The 22350-nt window shown below is 38.0% G+C and overlaps 1 protein-coding gene across 9 annotated transcripts; it reads right to left on the reverse strand.

Moving 5' to 3' along the window:
- Positions 1-7171: 7171 nt before the first annotated feature.
- Positions 7172-14689, reverse strand: LOC147637319 (uncharacterized). Of its 9 annotated transcripts, none has more exons than XR_015266020.1 (7): positions 14420-14689; positions 10044-11392; positions 9392-9948; positions 9021-9259; positions 8845-8944; positions 8022-8139; positions 7172-7903 (listed from the first exon to the last, which is right to left on the reverse strand). XR_015266020.1 is itself a non-coding variant. In XM_086799088.1 (7 exons), exons 4-6 carry the CDS (start codon positions 9094-9096, stop codon positions 8027-8029), a joined length of 318 nt encoding a protein of 105 aa, XP_086655214.1. In that variant the 5' UTR covers positions 9097-9259; positions 9392-9948; positions 10044-10173; positions 10628-11234; the 3' UTR covers positions 7184-7903; positions 8022-8026. The 9 variants fall into 9 exon arrangements, 5 of the variants coding, with proteins under 5 accessions (XP_086655214.1, XP_086655213.1, XP_086655216.1 ...); XR_015266019.1 differs by having other exon boundaries at positions 7173-7903; positions 8022-8168; positions 8726-8944; positions 14420-14682; XR_015266018.1 differs by having other exon boundaries at positions 7173-7903; positions 8726-8944; positions 14420-14679.
- Between the last annotated feature and the right edge of the window lie 7661 nt (positions 14690-22350).

The raw sequence follows: 22350 nt of genomic DNA on the forward strand, positions 1-22350 counted from the left end.
CTAGCTACTAACATCAACAGTCTCAAAAGGAAACATGAAGTTGCTAGTAGATTTCCTCTTTGAGACACTACTAGCCCAATTTGCATCTAATATATCCATGTACTTGTACTTGTACTCTAGACTCGTAGAAGAGTCTGTAGGGTATTGTGGACTTTATATCTACGTAATTCCTAGCTGCATCCAAGTGTGGCTTCCTCAGGGTTTGCATAAATTGACTCACCACCTCAACATCGTAGCAAAAATATGACCTAATGATAGTCATGTAAATCAAACACTCTATAATAAATGCACTCTATATTGTAGGGTCCTCCAAAATATCACATGTATCTATAGCTAATTTTGTGTTCTTCTCAAATGTCACTGAGATTGGCTTACAACCTGTCATTCCATACTTGGAGATCATGTCTAAAGCGTACTGCCTCTGCTGCAAAAGTCAAATCCTATCATGTGATTCAATCACCTTTATACCCAAGAAGTATCTTAGCTCACCCAAGTCCTTCCTTCTTCTTGAGGAGCATCTTTCATGTCATTTTCCATAATGATAATCAAGTCAGCAACATAGATGACTACTAGAATAATGCCCATGTCAGTCTTTTTCACATAACGTGAAAATTTTATTAAAGATATATAAAATACAATAGTGACAAGATAATCTCCTATATTATCTAACCATGCTCTAGGTGCTTTTCAAGCTATACACAGCTCTACAAAACTTGCAAACAAAATCTATATGTGCATGGTCCTCATATCCTATTGGCTGCAGCATGTAGACTTCCTCCTGTAAAATCACCATGTAGACCTCCTCTAGATGTGCATGGTCCTCATATCCTAGTGGTTGCACATGTAGACCTCTAGAGCCCTATAAGTCGTATTCTTTACATCCATCTGACCATTTCTTAGTTGTAGCAATAGCCATAGCAAGACTGATCTATCAGTTTCCATCCTAGCAATTGGGTTGAAAGTATCCTCATAATCAATCCCATTGGTGTGTGCATATCTCTTGGCTACTAACCTTGGCTTGTACCTTCTCATAGACCCATCTAAATTCTTCTTTATGTCACAACCACTTGTATATCGAATTGCCTTCTTCTCCTTAGGAAAAGGCACAAACTATCATGTCTCATTTACATCTAATGCAGCAGCAGAGCCATCTCTTCATCCATAACATCTTTCCAATGCTTACATGGGATCTATCTCTTATATTTCTTTGACCATATATGTATAATGATGGAGTGTACCCATCATGTCTTAACTTGTCCACCACTAGATCCTCATAGGCCTACATACACCTGGATCAGTGCTAAGTGTTCTCAACACTGCTTTGACCCTTTGTGCACTAGGTGTAATAACAACTAGGATCCCAAGCTCCGCGCATCATCAAGGATTTTTTCTCGCCACTACCCCCATCAATAAATGAATGACTTGTTGAAACATCATGCATTATGAAAAGTTGATCCACCTTCTCTTTTTCCTTTTATGATATATGTGAATTTGATTTTCAACTCCTGTAGTACTACTATATGATATATGTGAATTTGATTTTCAACTCCTGTAGTACTACTAAATGATATATGTGAATTTTCAACACATATAGTACTACTAAATGATGTGTTAAAATTCATGGCAGTCTGCCTCAACATCCTTGACCAAGGCCTAATAATAGACTCATTGCTAGAGGACCCCCCTAGTCCACTAAGCACATGTGATTGTTGCTATTCTTCATTTGATGTAGCCACATTTTTTAAACATAAGTCTCTATAGAATCCTTCATATCTATGCATCTCATCAAAAATAATATCCCTGATCACTCGTATCTCACGTGTAGTGGGTTTATAATATCTATAATCTTTCTGCTCAAGGGAATATCCGATAAAGATACATTTTTTTTGCTTTGGGATCCAATTTTCTTCTTAGCTCATTTGGTACATATACATATGCACCCAAACACTTTGAAGTGTGTCTAGTTTTGTGCCATTAAATTTATGTTCAGGCATCATGCCATGAACTATAGTATGGGCTCTCCGTACCTGCCCAAGCCCACCCCAATAATTGCAATTATTCGGTAGGTGATTTACCGGGGTGGGTGCGCGTAAATCCCCCCCCCCCCCGCGAAACCGTATATGAAGCTTTAACTTCATACGGCTTAAGGCGACGATCAATAGCTGGTCTGAGAGGATGATCAGCCACACTGGGACTGAGACACAGCCTAGACTGGCGCGGCTGCACACGTTCCGACTTCACTGAAAAAAAATTCTAGTAGTGGATGCTTTGTTTATAATGCAAAATAATGAAGCATTTGCACTGCTTCAACCCAAAATTAATGAGGCATTTCTTTCTCATTCATCAATGCATGGGAAACTTCTATAATGTGCCTCTTGTTCCTTTCCTATAACCCCATTTTGTTGTAGGGTGTACCTACATGTTAAATTACCTCTTTATCCTATGCACTTTTAGATAATCATTGAATTCATTGGAGAAATATTCTCCCCCACCACGTGTTCTACCAGGAAAAGGAGTGGCCAATTTGTTGTCATATAGTGTTTACACTAGCCATTTTGGCATACTTTTTAGTCCTCAATTTTCCTTCTTTTCTCATCAACTTGATTTTCCATATTTGCCTCATTATTAATAGAGTGATCTATGTGCTAAAACATATGCTGATCTGTAACTTGTGTGGACTGATTTTTAGCATTTCTTTGAGTACCCAAATGCTCTACATTAATGTGTCCTGCATTGAACAATGGAAGGAGAGTGTTGAACATGTCTTGCAAACATACATTTTGTTGTTTTTTACACGAAAGCAAGGACTGAATTTACATCTTCCACAAATACATCTCTACTCACAAGAATCTACTTGGTAGTAGGATGATAAAGAGACAGTAATCTTTACTTTTCGAGCTATACCCTACAAAATACATTTCATAGCCTTATTATCAAGATTACTACAAATTTGCTCAAGCACAAGTACATAAATAAGCCAACCAAAAATGCGTAAATGAGCCACGAAGGGATTTCTACCATTTTAAGTCAGAAGCCATAATTGTATGCAAAGCCTTTGTAGGAAACCTGTTCAAAATATATGTTGCACACATGACTACTTCTAGCCAGAAACCATGAGGGACTTTTGACCATACAACGTACCATCTCCATGAGAGACTTGTTTTTGCATTCAGCTACACCATTTTGTTGAGGTGTATAGGGCATAGTACATTGGTGTTTTATCCCATGATCGGCCATGTCTACAAACATGAAACTCTTTAGACATTTATTCCCCCCCTTGATCAGCATGCAGGGTACCAATCTTACATGCAGAATTATTTTCAATCATAGTAATAAAGTTCCTAGAGCACATAAAAACCTCTGATTGGTGCTTTATCCCATGATCAACCATGTATGCATGAAAATCCTTAGACATTTACTCCCCCCCTTGATCAATATGCAGGATACCAATCTTACATGTAGAAACATTTTCAATCGTAATAAGAAAGTTCCTAGAGCACATAAAAACCTCTTATTGTTGTTTCAATGGATATACCCAAGTATGTCTCGAATAATAATCAATAAATGTGACAAAATAGAGGTAGCCCCAATAGATGGTATCCTCATAGGACAACATACATCAATGTGTATAAATTATAATTTTTGGACAGCTCTAGTTTAACCATCTTTGGGAAATGATGCCCCGCTACATTTTTCCAACCTCACAAACACATTTGGTAGGGGTTTCAAGATGTGGCAGCTCAAACACCATGCCATGTTTATGAAAACACAACAAATTACCAAAGTATAAGTGACCAAAGCATACATGCCACAACTTAGCATCACCCATTGCCTTTGTGGAAGAAACTATACATACAACATGCTTTTGTCTTTCATATGCATCTAGCACGTAAAGGCCATGATAGAAAGTACCAGAAGCAACAACTATATTTCTGTCACTATGATCATGAGCAATACCTGTCATCCACAAACCGAACCACTAAGCTAGCCTTAGTAATGGTAGAGATAGATAACAAGTTCTTCTTGATCCCAGGTACATATAATACATCTGAAAGCGTGATTGTTCTACCATTTGCAGTAATGAGAACAATTTTACCATCTCCTTTTACATGATATGAGGAGTTTACACATGTTATAGTGTTTCCCTATGAAACAGATTCAAGTGATAAGAACAGACTAAGATGAGAAGTAATGTGCTTACTAGCACCATTGTCAAAATACCAAACATGTACATCTATATAACAGCCATGCATACATCCTTATGTGAAGGGTCAAAACTACACTTCATAATGAAAGCCCAATCATCATGTGCATAGTTTACAGATTCTTTGTTTTTTACATTAGATGTTGATGCATCAGCTACAACCATACTTGAGTCTTTCTTTTTCTCCTTCTCCGGTCGTTTCATGCACTCATTAATGCAGTGACCATGTTTCTTAGTTTCATTTTCCCTTTTTCTTTGGCTTGTCACCTTCCTCATCTATAGGCTTGCCCAATGACTCTGATTTTAGCTTTTAACTATCCTGAGGAAAGGATTTACCTTTGCCTCTTTGTTAACTAGCACAGCAAAAGCCTAATCTCTTGTATGCATGATAGATTTGTTTTGACTAGATTGCTCTTCTTTGTAAGAGCACAAAAACCAACTCTGGCATTTGGATTGCCTTTCATCGTGAGTCCGAATGGTAGAAGCAAAACCTTGGCAATGCATTCAAGGTAGTATAGGCACCAATGAACTGTCATAATATACTTCATCACCACTGGCCAATTGCTCCTTAAAATCCTTGATTTTTGTAGGAAAATTATCCATGGAGTCTCCCTCATCCATATGCTCTAACTCTAATTACTTGCATAGATAAGCAACACGTGCTTCATTACGTACCTGGTATAATGACGCAAGTGCATCCCAAGCATGTTTAGTAGTCCTGCATGACCGCATGTGAGGAATGATACTCCTCTTGACTGACAAAGTAAGCAATGCATGTGCGTGTGTATCTCTTCCATTCCACTTTGTTTATTCCTGCATAGGAGGTATATTATGTTGTGGTAATGCACCATGTGAAACTGAGTCCGTGTCAGCAATGTGCCCTCTGCATCGTGTTCATCAGAGGAACGAGGACATTTCTCAGCACCAACCACAATATTCTTTAGCCCTTTGGCTACCAGTACATGTCGTATCATACAGGACCATAATGGGTAGTTGGTCTCGTTAAGCTTATCCTCAATGGATAACATCCGAAATACATCACTATCTGTCATTTCTGATAATACCCAAGCGAGTGCAAGTGCTAAGTGCTACTTTGATGCAACCAAGGTGGCTGCTAATAAGGCCACTGAAAATGGAGACCTACAAGGTGTATGAAAGAAATGCAGAGTAAAGTGAGTAGAAATTTTACTCGTAAGATGCAGAGATCTAGTTGAAGTGTAGCTTGTAGAGACAAGATCTCATGTGGTGAGTATCTGTTGATGCTTGCTCATGTATCTATATCTACACACCGGTTTTGTTGTATATCTGACAATACTACTCTAGAATTCAATGAACAACAGCGTAAATTCAGTCCCCAAAGATGTATGTAGAAAATCGAAAACCACACGAACGGCCCCCTAATACGCACCCGAAACAAAAATTTATCCAAGAAATTGCAGCACAAATTACAAGACACTTCACACTCTTCTTCCTTCTCCTAGAAGGGCTTCTTGATTTGATTTAAGAAGACAGGTAACTCAAGGTGAAGGGTAGACAATAGCATAGAGGCAAGGAGTGTATGCTCTGATACCAAATGTTGGAAGTAGGATTGCAGGAATGCGTACACACACACACACACAGTGGCAAAGCTAAAGGGAACACACAATGAGATGATAGATAGATAATGAATGTTTGTTGTACAAAGATGATAACTATACCCCAAGATGGGTGTATACTAGCATGGAGGGAAAAACCTTCTAAAGAGGGAAAAAATACCCCGGTTGGTCTTAGTCTGTTCACACACATCACTACCAATATGGCTACAAATTATAATTAATACATTGATGAATGATTACAAATATACTTTTAAAAAATAACTACTTTAAAATTTAAAAAAAAACATAATGAAGATGCAACATATAAAAGCATTCAACATAATCACCAATTTGGGAACTTATTAAATATGCAAAATTTTCCATCATGCTATATATCATTGAGGTATATACAATACACCACAAGTGAACAAAACGAGGAAGCCGCAAACTCAAGTGATGAAAGAAACCCTATTGTGCTCTAGCTCATTTAAGTCTTCTCATTTTAGTCTTCTTAATACATTTTAAAATCATTTTAGTCTTCTCAATTCAACATGCATCCTTAAATGGCGAATCACGCAACATAGAGCAAAAAAATAGAGTCAACGCAAGACAAAGCAATCATTGCTTTCTCACCCTACAAGCATGTATTTTTCAAGCACTAACTCATATTGACAATCCCAATACATGCGAGAGCCATGAACCAATTATAAACCAAATGGAAATCAAAGTGTCCATGTCATAACATCAAAGAAAACAAATGCATCATTCAAGAGGTGGTTGTTAGCACACTATCTAACCCTCCTTACACTCATCATAGCCATGAACCAAATTTTTAAAAAAATGGGAATAAAAGTGTACATGTCATGACATCAAAGATAACAAACGCATCATTTGAGAGGATGGTTGTTAGCACACTATCTAACCCTCCTCACACTCATCATAACCATGAGCCAAATAAAAACCAAATGGAATTCAAAGTGTAAATGCCATGACATAAAAGACCAAAAATGCATCATTCAAGAGGATGGTTTGTTAGCACACTATCTAACACTCCGCACACTCATCATAACCATGAACCAAATAAAAACCAAATGGAACTCAAAGTGTATATGTCATGACATCAAAGATAGCAAATGCATCATTTGAGAGAATGGAGAGGATGGTTATTAGCACACTATCTAACCCTCCTCATAATCCACATAAAACCACCACGATGCTTGATGGCGTGCTCGTCGCATCCTTTCATACTTCTTGTTAGCAACCATTCTTTGACCTGCAGCCTCTACATAAGAGGGCAATGCACTACAATGACAATAAAAGCACACATGTGTCAATAATACAAAGCCTGCATTGAATCCCAAAAGGTTAAGGATATATTTATTAATTCCATTTAAACTCATCAACCAAAAAGAGAGTGATACAAAGGACGGTGAATTCAAATATGAAATTAAGTGTCGGTGTCCAAACTACTTGTGCCAAGGACAAGTCAAATACCTAAAACATCAAGATAAAAATAGTCATACATTGCCACATATATTGAACAAGGAACACTCCATATGATAGAGATAAAGACACAAAGAGGAACAATGGGAACGTCACTGTAGTAGAAAATCTCCACACCAAATGTAGCAAAATGGAGCAAAAGAAGTCAAAAAGAGACTGTCAAAGCTCACTAGTTATCATAGGAGTTCACCCCCGCAAGAGCATCGATATCATCATCCAAGTGCTCATCCACTATCATCCTCCAAGAAGAGCGTGCACTCATGTAGCTGCACAAGTACAGATCTACGTAGCTAGTCTACATCCAATGAAACACATGATCTCCCTGAACAGAGGCATGCCTTTACAGTGGGTGTTGTGCCACACCCTATCTCCAAGACAATACCCCATGGATGACAAAGAAGCTCCAATAATCATGATGAAAATGTATGGCTCATCTCTAGCCCACCTTAAAGCTCCAATCCTTCACTCTACTGATAATGCGCTCACTCACTGACATGTAATGCATAACACATGAGTCCATGGCTCCCATTCGCAAAGCCTCAAACAATGGTCTCCTTGCTGGAGTAAAAGTGGGTGTAGACATCCCTCTTTTCCAAACCAAGTACATCATGGAAGTCCAAAACTGCATTTTCATTCAAGAAACATGTATAAACTCAACCATGCAATAGAATCCAGTTACATAACATCATAGAAACAGTGATGCAATTGACATACGGCATTAAAAGAGAAAGTCACATTACCTCTGTCATGTTGCCCTCTTATTCAATGTAACCGTACGCTGAGTGATGGAAGACCACAATCGACGAATCTCCAAGTCATATACTTGTGAGTAGTGCTCAATCCACCCCATGCTATCTCCTGTACAAACCTCTTGACTAAGTTGGATCCTACAACAAGTAATTGGCAAACAGAAAATTGATTTCAAAGAAAGCTCTATCCTGCCATCATGTAGGACACCACCACCAAACAACCACTATCAGAAAGAGTAGCAATCACCAAAGATAGACCGTAATGGGCATGATCCTCTGTGAACACATCCCATGGAGGCCTCTGTGCACTCCCATGGAGACTCCCTCCAAATGGGAGGTCCAACAAAACAAAGTCTACTACCCATGGGACCTGCTTACCTTTCCTAGTGTGCACACAACTCATGGGGTTCTTCTTTAATGTGAAGAACTCGCGGATGTGGGTGTACATGGGATCTTTCTAACCACTAGCAAAATCCTCACCAATCACAATATAGTCCCCATGAACAGCCATGCACGGAGAGACACCATCAAAGTGTATAGTGTGCTCTCTCAAAAAACAAACAAAATGGGGAGCTTGAAAGTAGATGCAGATGACGACAAAGGGTCTGCACCAGAGCACAAAACAAAGAAAAACCATCACACCATGATGCAATGATTGCGATGAGATTTACTAAAGGAGGAAGCCACCCACTCACCAGTACGAGCCACAACTGATCCTCTTTGGAGGGCAAGTCATCATCAATATGGTTCACATGCGACTTAACAACACTGGCTCCCTGCTTCTTTTTATTAAAGGAGGAAGCCACCCACTCACCAGTATGAGCCACAACTGATCCTCTTTGGAGGGCAAGTCATCATCAATATGGTCCACATGCGACTTAACAACACTGGCTCCCTGCTTCTTTTCATTTCACCTACAAGTCCACAAACAAGCTTAGGAAGAACAAATAACATACTTCATATTAAGTTTTCACAAATTTTCCAACTTACCTTGTGCTGACAATGGGAGATCATCCAATGTATCCTTTTTCATCATAGAATGTGTCTTGAATGCCTCTTCTCTCATTCCAGGCTGTGGCCTTTCTCCATGTCCAACCACCACGGACAATTATCCAACTCCCAACGGCTGAGGAGGGAATGGAACTTTTGGGGGTACATGGTGGTTTCCACATTAGCCATAGAGATCCACTGCATTTCCCAGATAGAAAACCACTCGAAATCTTCCTCTCCTTCAAACAAAGTAAATATATGTTGAAAAAACAATGCACAGTCCAGTTGCTTGTAAAACTCAACCAAAACACAACCAATATACAAAGCCAAGCAAAGAGGGCTCCAAAGTGGGGAGGCTAGGTTGTATGTACCTGAACACTAGATGTTGTATAGCCATCTGCACCATATCCACCTTCTTCAGAGCTTGCACCTCTTTGTCTCTAAACGAACCTCAGTCTTTCTCACCAATGGAAACATGTATCTCCATGCTTCTATCTTCACTTCCTCGTAGATAGTAATCCTAGAGTGTAATCCTAGAGTGTATAATCAGATGGAAAGATAATGCCCTCCGAGATGGAGACACAGTCCGCACGTTTTTGGATTTTGTCCAGAACAAGTTCCCTTGAGGATAGCACACCAAAACACATCAAACCAATATGCTACAATAAATCTTGAAAAGAAACCACCCTTAGAGCCAATAAAGTTGGAATATCACATTCTATACTCGTGGTCGCCCTTCAGAAGAGCAAACATAGCTTTTGTAGTCTTGTTTTCTTCAAAAAGTGAAAGCCATCACAACCTCATATACGTGCTCACATCACACAAAGCAAATAAATTTAGCTTTTCCAACAAAGAAAAACTATATTCACTCCATTTCAAAGAGAGTACTACCTTCTTCACCCAACTTTGGATCCAAAATATTTGGGATCTGTCAAAGCCATAGTAATCTTCAACTCCAAGGTAGTAATACCTTTCAAGACATACATTACAAGGTAGAAGCCAAAGAATGCACCAATAATATACCTTGCCTATTCTGTCTGATTACTTTTTACTGAGGTTTTACTTTCTTTCTCTCCAACTTAGCAAACTCATGATTGGACACTTGACCTTTGAGAGGATCAAGCCTCTTCTCTAATGCATCTTGATATTGCACCTACATAGACCACATTATATACACTTTTAAAAAAAACACAACACTAAATTAGCTACCCAACATGTGCATGGAAACCTACATTATAAACAAGCTTTCCAAGGTATCCCCATGTGTTAAAGGGAACCATGGCTCAACTCCCTTGGTGTTTCTCTGATGGATGGCATCTATTGTCTTCATATCCAAATCAGGAATCTCTCTCAAAAAACCCTGAGAGTTAGCTGAGCAAATATTTGCAATGTTGACAATCTCTCAAAAAATCTTGAGAGTGAGGGCACCACAAGGGCATGCGCCGCGAGAGACTACATATAAAAACAAGAAAGGGGTGACATTGTGACAAGCAACCCAACAATAGATCACAATCTCAAAATATTTCAAAACAAAAAAAGTAATACATCGAGAGACTCACCACACTCTCAAAATATTACAAAACAAAAAAAAATGCCAAGAGACTTACATATTCATTCTTTGAAGTCTCCTCAATAAAGCAATCTTACTGACCTTCCAAGGATCAATGATTGTGCAAAAAACTCTCACATGTTGACTCTTTGTGTCAGATAACTTCTCTGTTATGATTGACGACGACCATGCCACTGTCCTATGATTTCCCTCCTAGACATAAAACATGTGTCCAGATAAGATTTTCAACTCATCACTCTATGCAATGTCATTTTCAAACTTGTATTGACAACCCTCCAGTGCTCAATCTCATCAATGACCATGCTCTCCTCCCCAAGTGACGTACATATGGACATTATAAAAACCCCCTTCTCCTCCATGTAACCCTCATGTTGAAAGGTGTCCTTAAGAGAAGAAAGATCATCTCATAGTCCACGGACTTTTGGCATGTGGAATCAAGCGACATAAAGGAATAGGTGGATGGACTGTAGAGCTCATAATCTTTGTCCTCCTTATGATGTCCTCACCATACAAATCATGGTGATGTCACCTTCCTTATTGACCCTTGGCTCATTCTCAAAGGTGGGTACATAAAAATATGGCACAATTTGTAGGGAAGCCTCCATTGCAATTTGAGTCTGATCAACTTGCTCTCTCCCCCCCCCTCATCCATTCCCCTCCCATCTCCATAATTCTCTTTCAACTCATTAATCATTGGAGGACTAACTTCTCCACAATTTTTTTGTTGTGATCCTTGAGCAACACTCGATTTCTCTTTCTTCTTGCCATTTGTTTTTGTTTCCCACTAGTTTTGCTTTACATCCTGTGAACACAAAACAAAAATACCACACACACAATCACGCATGAAGAACAACTACAACAAAACAACTTAATAGAGACTCTATACAAAAAAACAAATCATGACAAAATAATTGAAACTCTCATAAACATAAAATTAAGGTGAGCTAGTTCCTAGTGTGAAGCATTATCAATGTACCCAACACAATGTGCAACCATCATTATAATCTCCATGATACAGCTTGCAACACTTCATACAAACAACACTCTATGTGCAAGCAACAGCCATGGCCACAAGCAATACCATTGTCCAAGCCATGACTTGGTGTTTGTTGTAAGCATGTTAAAAGATCATCAATCACCTTGGTGGACCTACAAAACTAAAGCCATAGTATGATCAAGCAACAATTGAAACCCCTTTCGCTCTACTCTCCATGATGCAGTAATCAACACATTGTGCAAGCCATACTATGACCAAGCAACAACATTGTCCAAGCCATGGCCAAGCCCTATAAGAGCATCCAAGATATACATTAATATGGTGTGTAACATGCTTAACATTGCATTTTGATAGCACTAAGATGTTGTGTAACATTGCGCCTTGAAAACATGTGTAACATACTACATAATATATCAAATAACACATTTCATAACTATTAGACAAGCACTCTTGAAATTGGATTGGACGTGGCCAATACTGTTGGGAAGCAGCCCGCGTCGATCGATGCGGGCTGCTTCCCAACAGTATTGGCCATGTCCAATCCAATTTCAAGAGTGCTTGTCTAATAGTTATGAAATGTGTTATTTGTCAATGCGGGCTACTTCTCAACAGTATTGGCCATGTCCAAGCTAATTTCAAGAGTGCTTGTCTAATAGTTATGAAATGTGTTATTTGATATGTTATGTAGTATGCTACACATGTTTTCAAGGCACATTGTTACACAACATCTTAGTGCTATCAAAACGCAATGTTAAACATGTTACACACCATCTCCAAGACATGCATTAAGATGGTGTGTAACATGTTTAACATTGCGTTTTAATATTACTAAGATGTTGCGTAACATTGCGCCTTGAAAACATGTGTAACATACTACATAACATATCAAATAACACATTTCATAACTATAAGACAAGCACTCTTGAAATTGTTTTCGACATGGCCAATACTATTTGGAAGTAGCCCATGTCAACGTGGGCTGCTTCCCAACAGTATTGGCCATATAAAAGCCATGACTTGGGTCAACTAGAATTTCATGGGGCTAACATGGCTTAGTGTTCCTAGCCTAGATTATTAAGTTTCTTGTCCCTTGGTTTTTGTTAGTTCTCTTGCAACACATAGCACTATGTACATCAAGTGAGCCTAAACTCCTTCTTGAGATAAACACCCTGAAAGAATTATTCCAAGTAAATTGTGTTTCTAAAAAAGTAAAGGTCTCAATTTCAAAACTCCCCCTTGAGATGAAAACTTTGATACTACCAATATGGTTTGTGGTGTATTAAATTTTTACCGACATTAGAGCACTATCTTGGCAATAGGGGATAATGCCAAGTTGCTTATTCAACAGCCCACCTTACATGTTTAGTAGAGACAAAGTGTGGTTAATAAGAAATAAAATGTTAATGTTAATAAGAAAGCATGAACTTTAATGTGTAACTCAAGCCATGGCCATGGGCTTGGCATGGCCATGGGCTTGGCATGGCCAAGCCACAAAAGATTCTCTAGGATATGCCTTCTTGTTGCGAGCACTCACTGAACACCACCCCCTTTACCTCCTCCCTCTTTTCTTTTTTGTAGTGTAATCTTCCCACCTTTATCTACTTGTAGCTCATATCCCCTTGTTAGCACTATGCACAACTTGTTGAGTTTCATCGTTAAATGCTTTTACCCTGTGCCCAATACACCAAACTTAACACTCTAATAAACTCATCACCACCCATAAAGCTCATCCATTATCACTTGCACACTATCCAACTTACATAAGAGACAAAAGACTTGTGCTCCTCTTGTGGTTCTTGAAGTATCAAAAATATGAAGTACATACACCATATATATATATAGAGAGAGAGAGAGAGAGAGAGAGAGAGAGAGAGAGAGATGAGGATTGGAAAGCGTTAGTAATATGCATGCCACACTAGCCACATACAATGTCAAAAACATGGTGGAGATGAGGTCAACCACCATTGTCTATTTTATAAGCTACACACACACGCATGTGCGTGCCTGCCCCTCCCCCCTCCCCTTTTCCTCATTTATACATAGAACTAGTGAAACCCTCTATACATCAAATAATTGTGATACAAGGGAGGCCAAGGCTAACTATGTATCTCATCAGAGTTGGCTGGCAACTTCTCATGTCAACCCATGAAGAAATACATGAAATAGTTGGATGGCTAACACATGAATATCATTTTCATGGCCCAATACTATTTGGAAGCAGTCCGCGTAGACATGGGCTGCTTCCCAACACTTTTGGCTATTGCCAATCCATGGTATTGCCCCATATGCCCTATCTGAACTAAGAACGAGACCAACACATGCAACATAGCACATAAAATCTAATTCAATTTCATGTGTTTTGAAAGCATCAGCAATATAGCACATAACATGGCATAGCCATGAGACTAGCAAGTTTGACAACCACTTGGACATGGCCAATACTATTGGGAAGTAGCCCGCGTTGACGCGGGCTGCTTCCCTGCACTATTGGCCATGTCCAAGCCATGGTTTTGGTCACAGAGTATTAGCCATGTCCAAGCCATGGCTTTGGCCACTAAATCAAATCGTTAAGCCATCATGCTTATTCAATCAAGCCACTAAATCAAATCGATTAACCAGACCCCATCGATTCAAATATTCAAGTACCTTTGGGAAGAAGCCCGCATCGACATAGGCAACTTCCCAACATTAGTGGCCTTTGGGAAGCCATGGCCAAACCCCACATGGCCCCAAGCCATAGCCTATTCAAACACGGGTTCAAGCCCCTTAACCAAGCCCCGAATCCATTTCATTAAAAATAAACAGAATGGCGAATGGAAGAGACACACGAACCATGGTTGGTAAGAAAACCATGAAGTGGAATATGAAGTCGATGGGCGAACTCCTGTGAGAAAACTTCGAAGAAGAAGGCGATGGTGCTTTGCGTTGTCCACTCTTTCCAGGTTAAGGCAAGCAATGATTAGAGCTAACATGGAAGCAAGCAAAAAGTGAAGGAAAGCATGCAAGTTACTTTCTCTCTCTTTCTCTATCTCTTTTTTATGGCTTAGGGGATAAGAGAAAATATAGAATATAGAATTATGATGAAGTTTGTGACTACACAAATCAAGAATTATGAGCACATCTAGTAGATCTATTTCATTTCCTATTATAATAACCTTTTATGCATCAGGTGCAAAATATTTTTTGTTGTTTGTAATGAAGAAATGTTACACGTACATACCTTTTCCAGAGAAAGAGGAAGAGAGAAAGAGATAGGAAATGTAGGGTCATCATAACTCTTGGGCGGCCGGGTAGTGTCATTATAACTCTTGATCGATAGTATCATCATAACTCTTGGGCGGTCGGGCACGAAGCTGTCGCACTCATTCTTAGGAGTTTTGGAGCGTTATTGCATCCTATCATTTTCAGGATTTGAATATTTAAATATTGCAAGCATGATAAAGTTATTTAAATATTTTAGATTTGAATATGATTATTTTTTAGATTTGAATATTTTTCTAGTGTGTTATTGTAATTTAATTATACATAAATAATGTGAAAGCATAAATGTATAAATATAATTACACATATATATTGATTATATTGATTTAATGTAATTATATAAATACATATTTATAAGGTTTATATATATTGAACAAACATAATACCTATTAACTGAATATGTAAATACATATTTATAAGGTTTATATATATTGAACAAACATAATACCTATTAATTGAATATATATATATATATTTTAAATATATAAATATAATTACACATATATATTGACTATTATTAATTTAATATAATTATGTAAATACATATTTATAAGGTTTATATATATTGAACAAGCATAATACCTATTAATTGAATATATAAATAAATAATACATTTATATTATATTTTTGGTATATAAATATAATTACATATATATTTTGAGTATATTAATTTAATATAATTATGTAAATACATATTTATAAGGTTTATATATATTGAACAAACATAATACCTATTACTTGAATATATAAATAAATAATACATTGATATTATATTTTTTAAATATATAAATATAATTACACATATAAATTGATTATATTAATTTAATGTAATTATGTAAATACATAATTATAAGGTTTATATATATTGAACAAACATAATACCTATTAATTGAATATATAAATAAATAATACATTGATATTATATTTTTTAAATATAAATATGATTACACATATATATTAATTAAATATATAAATAAATAATACATTGATATCATATTTTTTTAGTATCTAATAGAGGTGGTTATCTAATATACAATATCATCTTTATTGACAATTGGCATAGTAAATTCTTTCTGGCCCTTCTTGTAATTGACAATGGTTATTTTGCATGCCTTAAAAATTAAGAATTGATTACACGAAAATAGTGTATCTTGTGAGCTCATTTATACACATTGTCTATTGGTGTTCATGCATTTTTTTGCTAACGTACACACATCATCTGGCCATTTTCTTTGATGTTCTTGGTTTCACCCTTGCTCTTTTGACATCTGCAATGGTAGGTGTGTGACCATCTATGGTCCACAAGTGGGAACAAAGCTTGTTATGAAAAGAGAGAAGAGATAGACACAAGGGTAGAGAGGCAATCCCTAATTAGCTCTCATTATCTTAAACCATCAACATCTACATGATAGAGAAGCTCCATAGCTTTCCTTCATTGCACACCACAAAACAGTGGACCTCAATGTATTTGGTCCTCGCATGATAGACCGGATTGCTTGCCAAATGTATGTTGCTCATGTTGTCACAATGTATGACAACTTTCCCATCGCATTGCTGTCCCAAATCTTCGAGTAGCTTTTTCAGCCATACCACCTCACATGCAGCCATAGCATCTCCTCTATACTCTGCCTCTGTGCCAGATAAAACAACTGTGGGTTGCTTTTTTCTACTCCAACTCACCACTACACTTCCCAATGTGAAAGCATAGCCACTAGTACATCTTCTATCATAAGAACTACTGCCCAATCTACATATGTATATCCATGAACATCCATAACTTTGCCATACTTAAGGAGTCCATAATGTGCTGTAGCTTTCACATATCTCAAGATTCTTCTCACTGCATCCAAATGTGGTTTCCTTGGGCTTTGCATAAAAAACTGATCACAAGTCCAACCGCATAGCATAAATCCGGTCTAGTGATCGTCACGTTTTCAAACTACCAACAACAACCATCTTTCTATGCATTGTCACATCCTCAATCTCTTCACCACAATCATCCCTTAGCTTCACATTTTGCTCCAATGGTGTGCTCATTGGCTTACAACCTGTCATTCCATACTTTGCCAACATGTTCAATGCATATTGTCTTTGAACCAACCAAATCCCTTTCTTTGTTTACGACTTCAGTGCCAAGAAAGTGTCTTAGCTGTCCCAAGTCTTTCATATCAAATTGACCACATAGTGAAGCTTTCACATCAGCAATATCCTTGCTTGAAGTGATCTAAATGACAATCACCACCATACCATGTGATGTCTTCTTTGCATATAGTGATGAATCTGATGTTCCTACATGAAAACCAATGCTAATGAGATACCTACTTATCTTGTCTGTCCAAGCACGTGGTTCTTTCTTCAATCCATACAAGGCCTTCTTCAAGTAACATATAAGGCCTTCTTCAACTTACAAGAAGGCCTTCTTCAACTTACATATAAGGCCTTCTTCAACTTACAAGAAGGCCTTCTTCAACTTACATACATGTGTAGGATATTTGGGATACACATAACCTTTTGGTTTCTCCATGAACACTTCTTCTTGCAATTCACCATTTAGAAATGCATTCTTGACATCCATCTGATGCATTTCCCAACCATTTGATGCAGCCGATGTGCAATCACAGATCTCATTGTTTCCATCTTAGCCATGGGGTTGAATGTCTCATCATAATCTAAACCATGTCTTTGTGCATATCCCTTTGCAACAACCAGCCTTGCTTTATGCCTTTCTATTGATCCATCTACCTTATATTTCACTTTATACACCCATTTCCAACCAATGGCATTCTTTCCACTTGGTAATGCAACCAAGTCTCATGTATCATTGTGTACTAAGGCATCCATTACTTTCTCCCATACATGCTTTCCAATAGCTTCTCCAAAACATGATGGTTCCACACGCTTTATCATTGATGTCATGTATGTATAATGCATTGTATACCCATTATATATCAATCTCTCCACTGGATACCTAATCCTTTGTGATCTTCTCATCAAAACCTGTGGATCATTTTGTACACCCTGTGCTCTAGTATGTTTAGGAATATATCTCTCTTGCCTTACATCTGGAGTACGTAAGACTGGGATGCCAAGCTCTTCATCTAAGCTTTCTGAGCTAGATGACTCATAACCTGCTATACCAATTCCTTAAACCTTCTTTTTGCCTTTGTCAACAACACTTTCACTTGTGCTCACACTACCATGTCTCAACCTTCCTAACCATGGACTTACATTATCACTTCCACTCGATGTTTCACCTAGCCCAGATAATGAAATAGTACTGTCTTTTGGCAAGTTCACATGCACATCTGCATCTATGTCATCCACCATAACATCGTCTTTGTTTTTGTATCAACTTGACAACTCATTAAAGACCACATCTCTAGAAATAAGCACTTGTTTAGTTTTTGGATTGTAACATTTGTAAGCCTTTTTTATCTTGTGCTGCATAACCAATGAATATGCACTTCTCAACCTTTGGGTCTGATTTCCTTCATTTCTCATCTGGCACATGTACATAGGCAATACATCGAGATGCCCAATGTCTGGCCTAAAACATGTCATCCTCATCTCAGGAGTACTTAGCAGTATGGCAGTTGTAGGACTCTTATTCAAAATGTACACCGATGTGGCACATGCTTCTACCCAAAAATACAAAGCCATACTCTTCTCATTCATGAGTTCTCTTGCCATGTCACCTATCACACGATTTTTTCTCTCACCAACCCCATTTTGTTGAGGAGTGTACCTGCATGTAAGCTTCCTTCTAATGCCATGGTCTCTCAAGAATGCATCAAATAAATGTGAGGCATACTCTCACCACCACCATCTGTCCTCAAACACTTAATCCAATGACCCTATTGCTTCTCCACAAGTGATTTGAACTCTTTGAACTTGCCCAAGGCTTCACTCTTCTCTTTCAAAAAATAGATCCATGTCATCTTGCTGAAATCATCAATAAACGTTATATAATACCTACTCCCATTTATTGATTGGGTTTGCATGGGACCCTATATATCACTCTGCACAATCTCAAGTGGTCTTCTACTCATTTGACTATCCGTGTGAGGAAATGGCAACCTTGCTTGTTTCCCAAATTGGCATGCATCACACACATGTGTACTCCCATCATATTTGAATCTAGGTAGACCACCAACAATGCCTTTTGTTTGCATAGATTTCAGCTTTTGAATTTTTACATGACCAATCCTTTTATGCCAAATATCAGTGTCTGGCACTATTCCACGACTATGAGAAAACATGGCTAACTTCAATTCTAGAATTCTTGCATCTAGCTTGAACAATCTTCCTTCTTTTTTACCTTTGGCAATCAATTTGCAGCCATGCTTAAAATACTCAACAAAGCAACCATGTTCATTAAATCTCACTTGCAATCCTTGTTCAACCATTTTTTCCACTGATGCCAAACTCTTTGTAATCAATGGCACATACAACAGCTCAAACATAGTTTCCACCCTGCCATCATGCATCCTCAATGGCACACTACCAACATGTGTAATAGGATGTTGAGTATCATCACATGTAGCAACATAACCCTGATTTTGTGTTGGCATCATATTATCAAACCACTCTCCATGACAAGTCGTGGTTTGATGCTCCTGAATCCATGTACCATAAATGATGGCTGTGAATCTTGTTGTTGTGGTGGTGGCCTATCATGCCCACCACGTCCTCTTGGACTAGATCTCCACCTACCTCTAGCACCTCTATGAGTGTAGAATGCTTGGTCCCTTACATGTCCACTTGTCCTAAATGAGGCACCAAGACCAAGTTTCATCTCCTCCACAATAAGCAACGAAATCAACTCATCAAAATCTCGGGAGTCTCCACCTCTAACCTTGATAGAGGTTTCGAATGCTTTGTAATCTTTTCCCAAACCATTCAATGTAATGGCAACCAAGTCATCATCTTCCATGGGAGCACCAATGGAAGCAAGTGCATCAGCACATTCTTTGATCTCCTGCACATAATCATTTATGCTCTTGTTATTTTGAACCATACCATATATCGTCTACTTCAATTGCATCTTCTTTGGTTGTGTAGTCGTATCGTTCAGCTTCACCAAAGTATCCCATGCATCCTTGGGATTATGTGTGTCCTGAATATGGCATAACATGATATTTGTCACACAAATCGAGAAATAATGCAACACTTTGAAAGACCTCTCTTTCCAATTCCTATGTGCTATAAGCTGAGTGGGTGTTGCATTCACTAGGGGAACCCTTGGCTCCGTCTCCTTGCATGTCACCAAGTTCCGTAGTCCTTTGCCTTTAAGGAAGTTTGTCATGCGGTACTTCCAAATCTGGAAGTTGTGTCTATCAAGTTTTCCCCAACAATCTTGTCTAGACTATCACTCATTCTCCTATGCACAATGTTCACTCAGTATTTCAACCAATCAACTCAACCACACATACATACATGTACTTCTTCACCAATGCTATCCACACATTCCATAATTTTATGGCAACAAATCTAAGACTCAAAACCATTGTTTGCATAAGCTGAAAATAACCTAGCGCCACTCACAAAATCTCAGAAATACATCCAAAAAATTCTTCCACTTTCCGAAACACTCCAATGAGTTCACACTTTGCATAAAAGCTCACCCAAGAAGCATTTGAGCTCAACTATGTATGAACAGTCCACTATGCCCTGATGGGTTTTTCCAAGCCTTCCAATCCTTCAAATCACTGAGAAATGATCAAACCAAGTGTAAACCATATACATTTACATCCATACATCCTCCATGTTGCATATGGGCATCATCCAACCTCATTTCACGCCAAACACTTGCCAAAAGTTGCTCTGTTTTGATGTAAACCTGTAAACAGTGATTAACAATCATTAATCCCGCTCTAATCCCTTCAAATGAGATCCAAATTCAAGGCCCATGAATTCATTAGCTTTGTATCAATATCCTCTAACTCCGTATATGCGAGGAATTAATCTAATTGTGAAAGTGGAGAGAGTAATTAATGTTTTAGTGATGCTCTATTCACTAATTTTTACAGGTTAATCTCTCTGCTAATATGCTCCAAATCAGCTCCTTATTGCTCAATGTACTTAACTTTATGTTGAAAAATCTTCTCCACATCAATGTTCACACATTTTCTAAGCTCCATGTTCATTCAACCACTTCATATGGCTTCAGGAGGCATCAACCATGTGTAAAATGACCAAAAAAAACTGCTCCAATGCACAATAAATTCAGTGCCGCCTACTCCTAGGGGATTTTGGAAGCTTGTTAATCATCAATGATTGCATATAAGCCTTAGAAAACTACCTATACATGATGCAACACATCAATGCTTCCAATTTGTGCAATAAACACCTCCAATGGCATCCATTTGTGCATGTATTCTCTGTTTTTGTGAGGCTTCAAAACAATGATTTTCCCACCTGCACAATGCAAAGGTTTGCTCCAAAATCAATCTAGGGTTTGCATATGAGTTTCTATTCCATTCACCAATGACACATAGATGTGTCCTTCACCTATTACATGCATTTGCCTCTTTGCATTCAAGCTCTCAAGCTTTCCATTAAAGCTTACAAAATAGAAATTCCACTTGCTTTTGCTTATGTAAAATCATCTGCAATCCACTCAAAGGCGTTTAGCTTTGCTTACCCATGGTCCTTAGCTTTCAGATCTGTTGAGTAGGTGTGTGCTCCAAGATCCAAGCTCCAATGGATAGCTCCAAAAATAAAATTTTCCTCTTCTTCACTCACTCACAAAACCCTAATAGAGAGCACCAAGCTCTGATACCATGAAAAGAGAGAAGAGATAGACATAAGGGTAGAGAGTCAAACCCTAATTAGCTCTCTTTATCTCAAACCGTTAACATCTACATGATAGAGAAGCTCCATATCTTTCCTTTATTACACACCACAAAACACAACACACTACACTAGTGATAAATTCACACTGAAAATAAACCAAGGAAAATCTAAAGGCTCCGGCTAGACTATGCAAAATTTCACTATATTTTTTTCAAAATAAAAAAAATCTAAGAAAATCAAATTTTTGAAATTTAGGGTTAGTGAAGTGGCATAAATGATTCAATGGACCAAAACCTAGGCTAGGATAAAAAGCCTGAGCTATGATACCAATGCAAGAAAGGAGCATCTAGATTATCTTAGATTATCATAGAATTAGCTTAAGATTATTCTAATTAGCTTGGATTAGAGAGAGCAAGAGAGATTAGTACTAAGGAGCATGGAAAGTAAATGAATGAGTTCACAAGATATCAAAAAGATCTCAAACGGTACAATACTCTTAGAGCACATACCTTTTATAGTCCCAAGGCCCGTGTGCCTTAATCCCACATGTAAATGACCCTAAGACTATGTGCCTAGGCCCATGCCATGTGCATGTGCAGCCTAAGAGCACTTTGTTATATGTTTGCTGCTATGCAAAAAAATTCAAGAAGTTGCAAAAATCCAAGAAAGTGCAGAATATGCAAATTTGAAATCTTTGTAATCTTTTT

This window comes from Cibotium barometz, chromosome 6 (genome assembly GCF_041138505.1).
Source record: "Cibotium barometz isolate CiBa-2024 chromosome 6, ASM4113850v1, whole genome shotgun sequence".
NCBI classification, from domain to species: domain Eukaryota; kingdom Viridiplantae; phylum Streptophyta; class Polypodiopsida; order Cyatheales; family Cibotiaceae; genus Cibotium; species Cibotium barometz.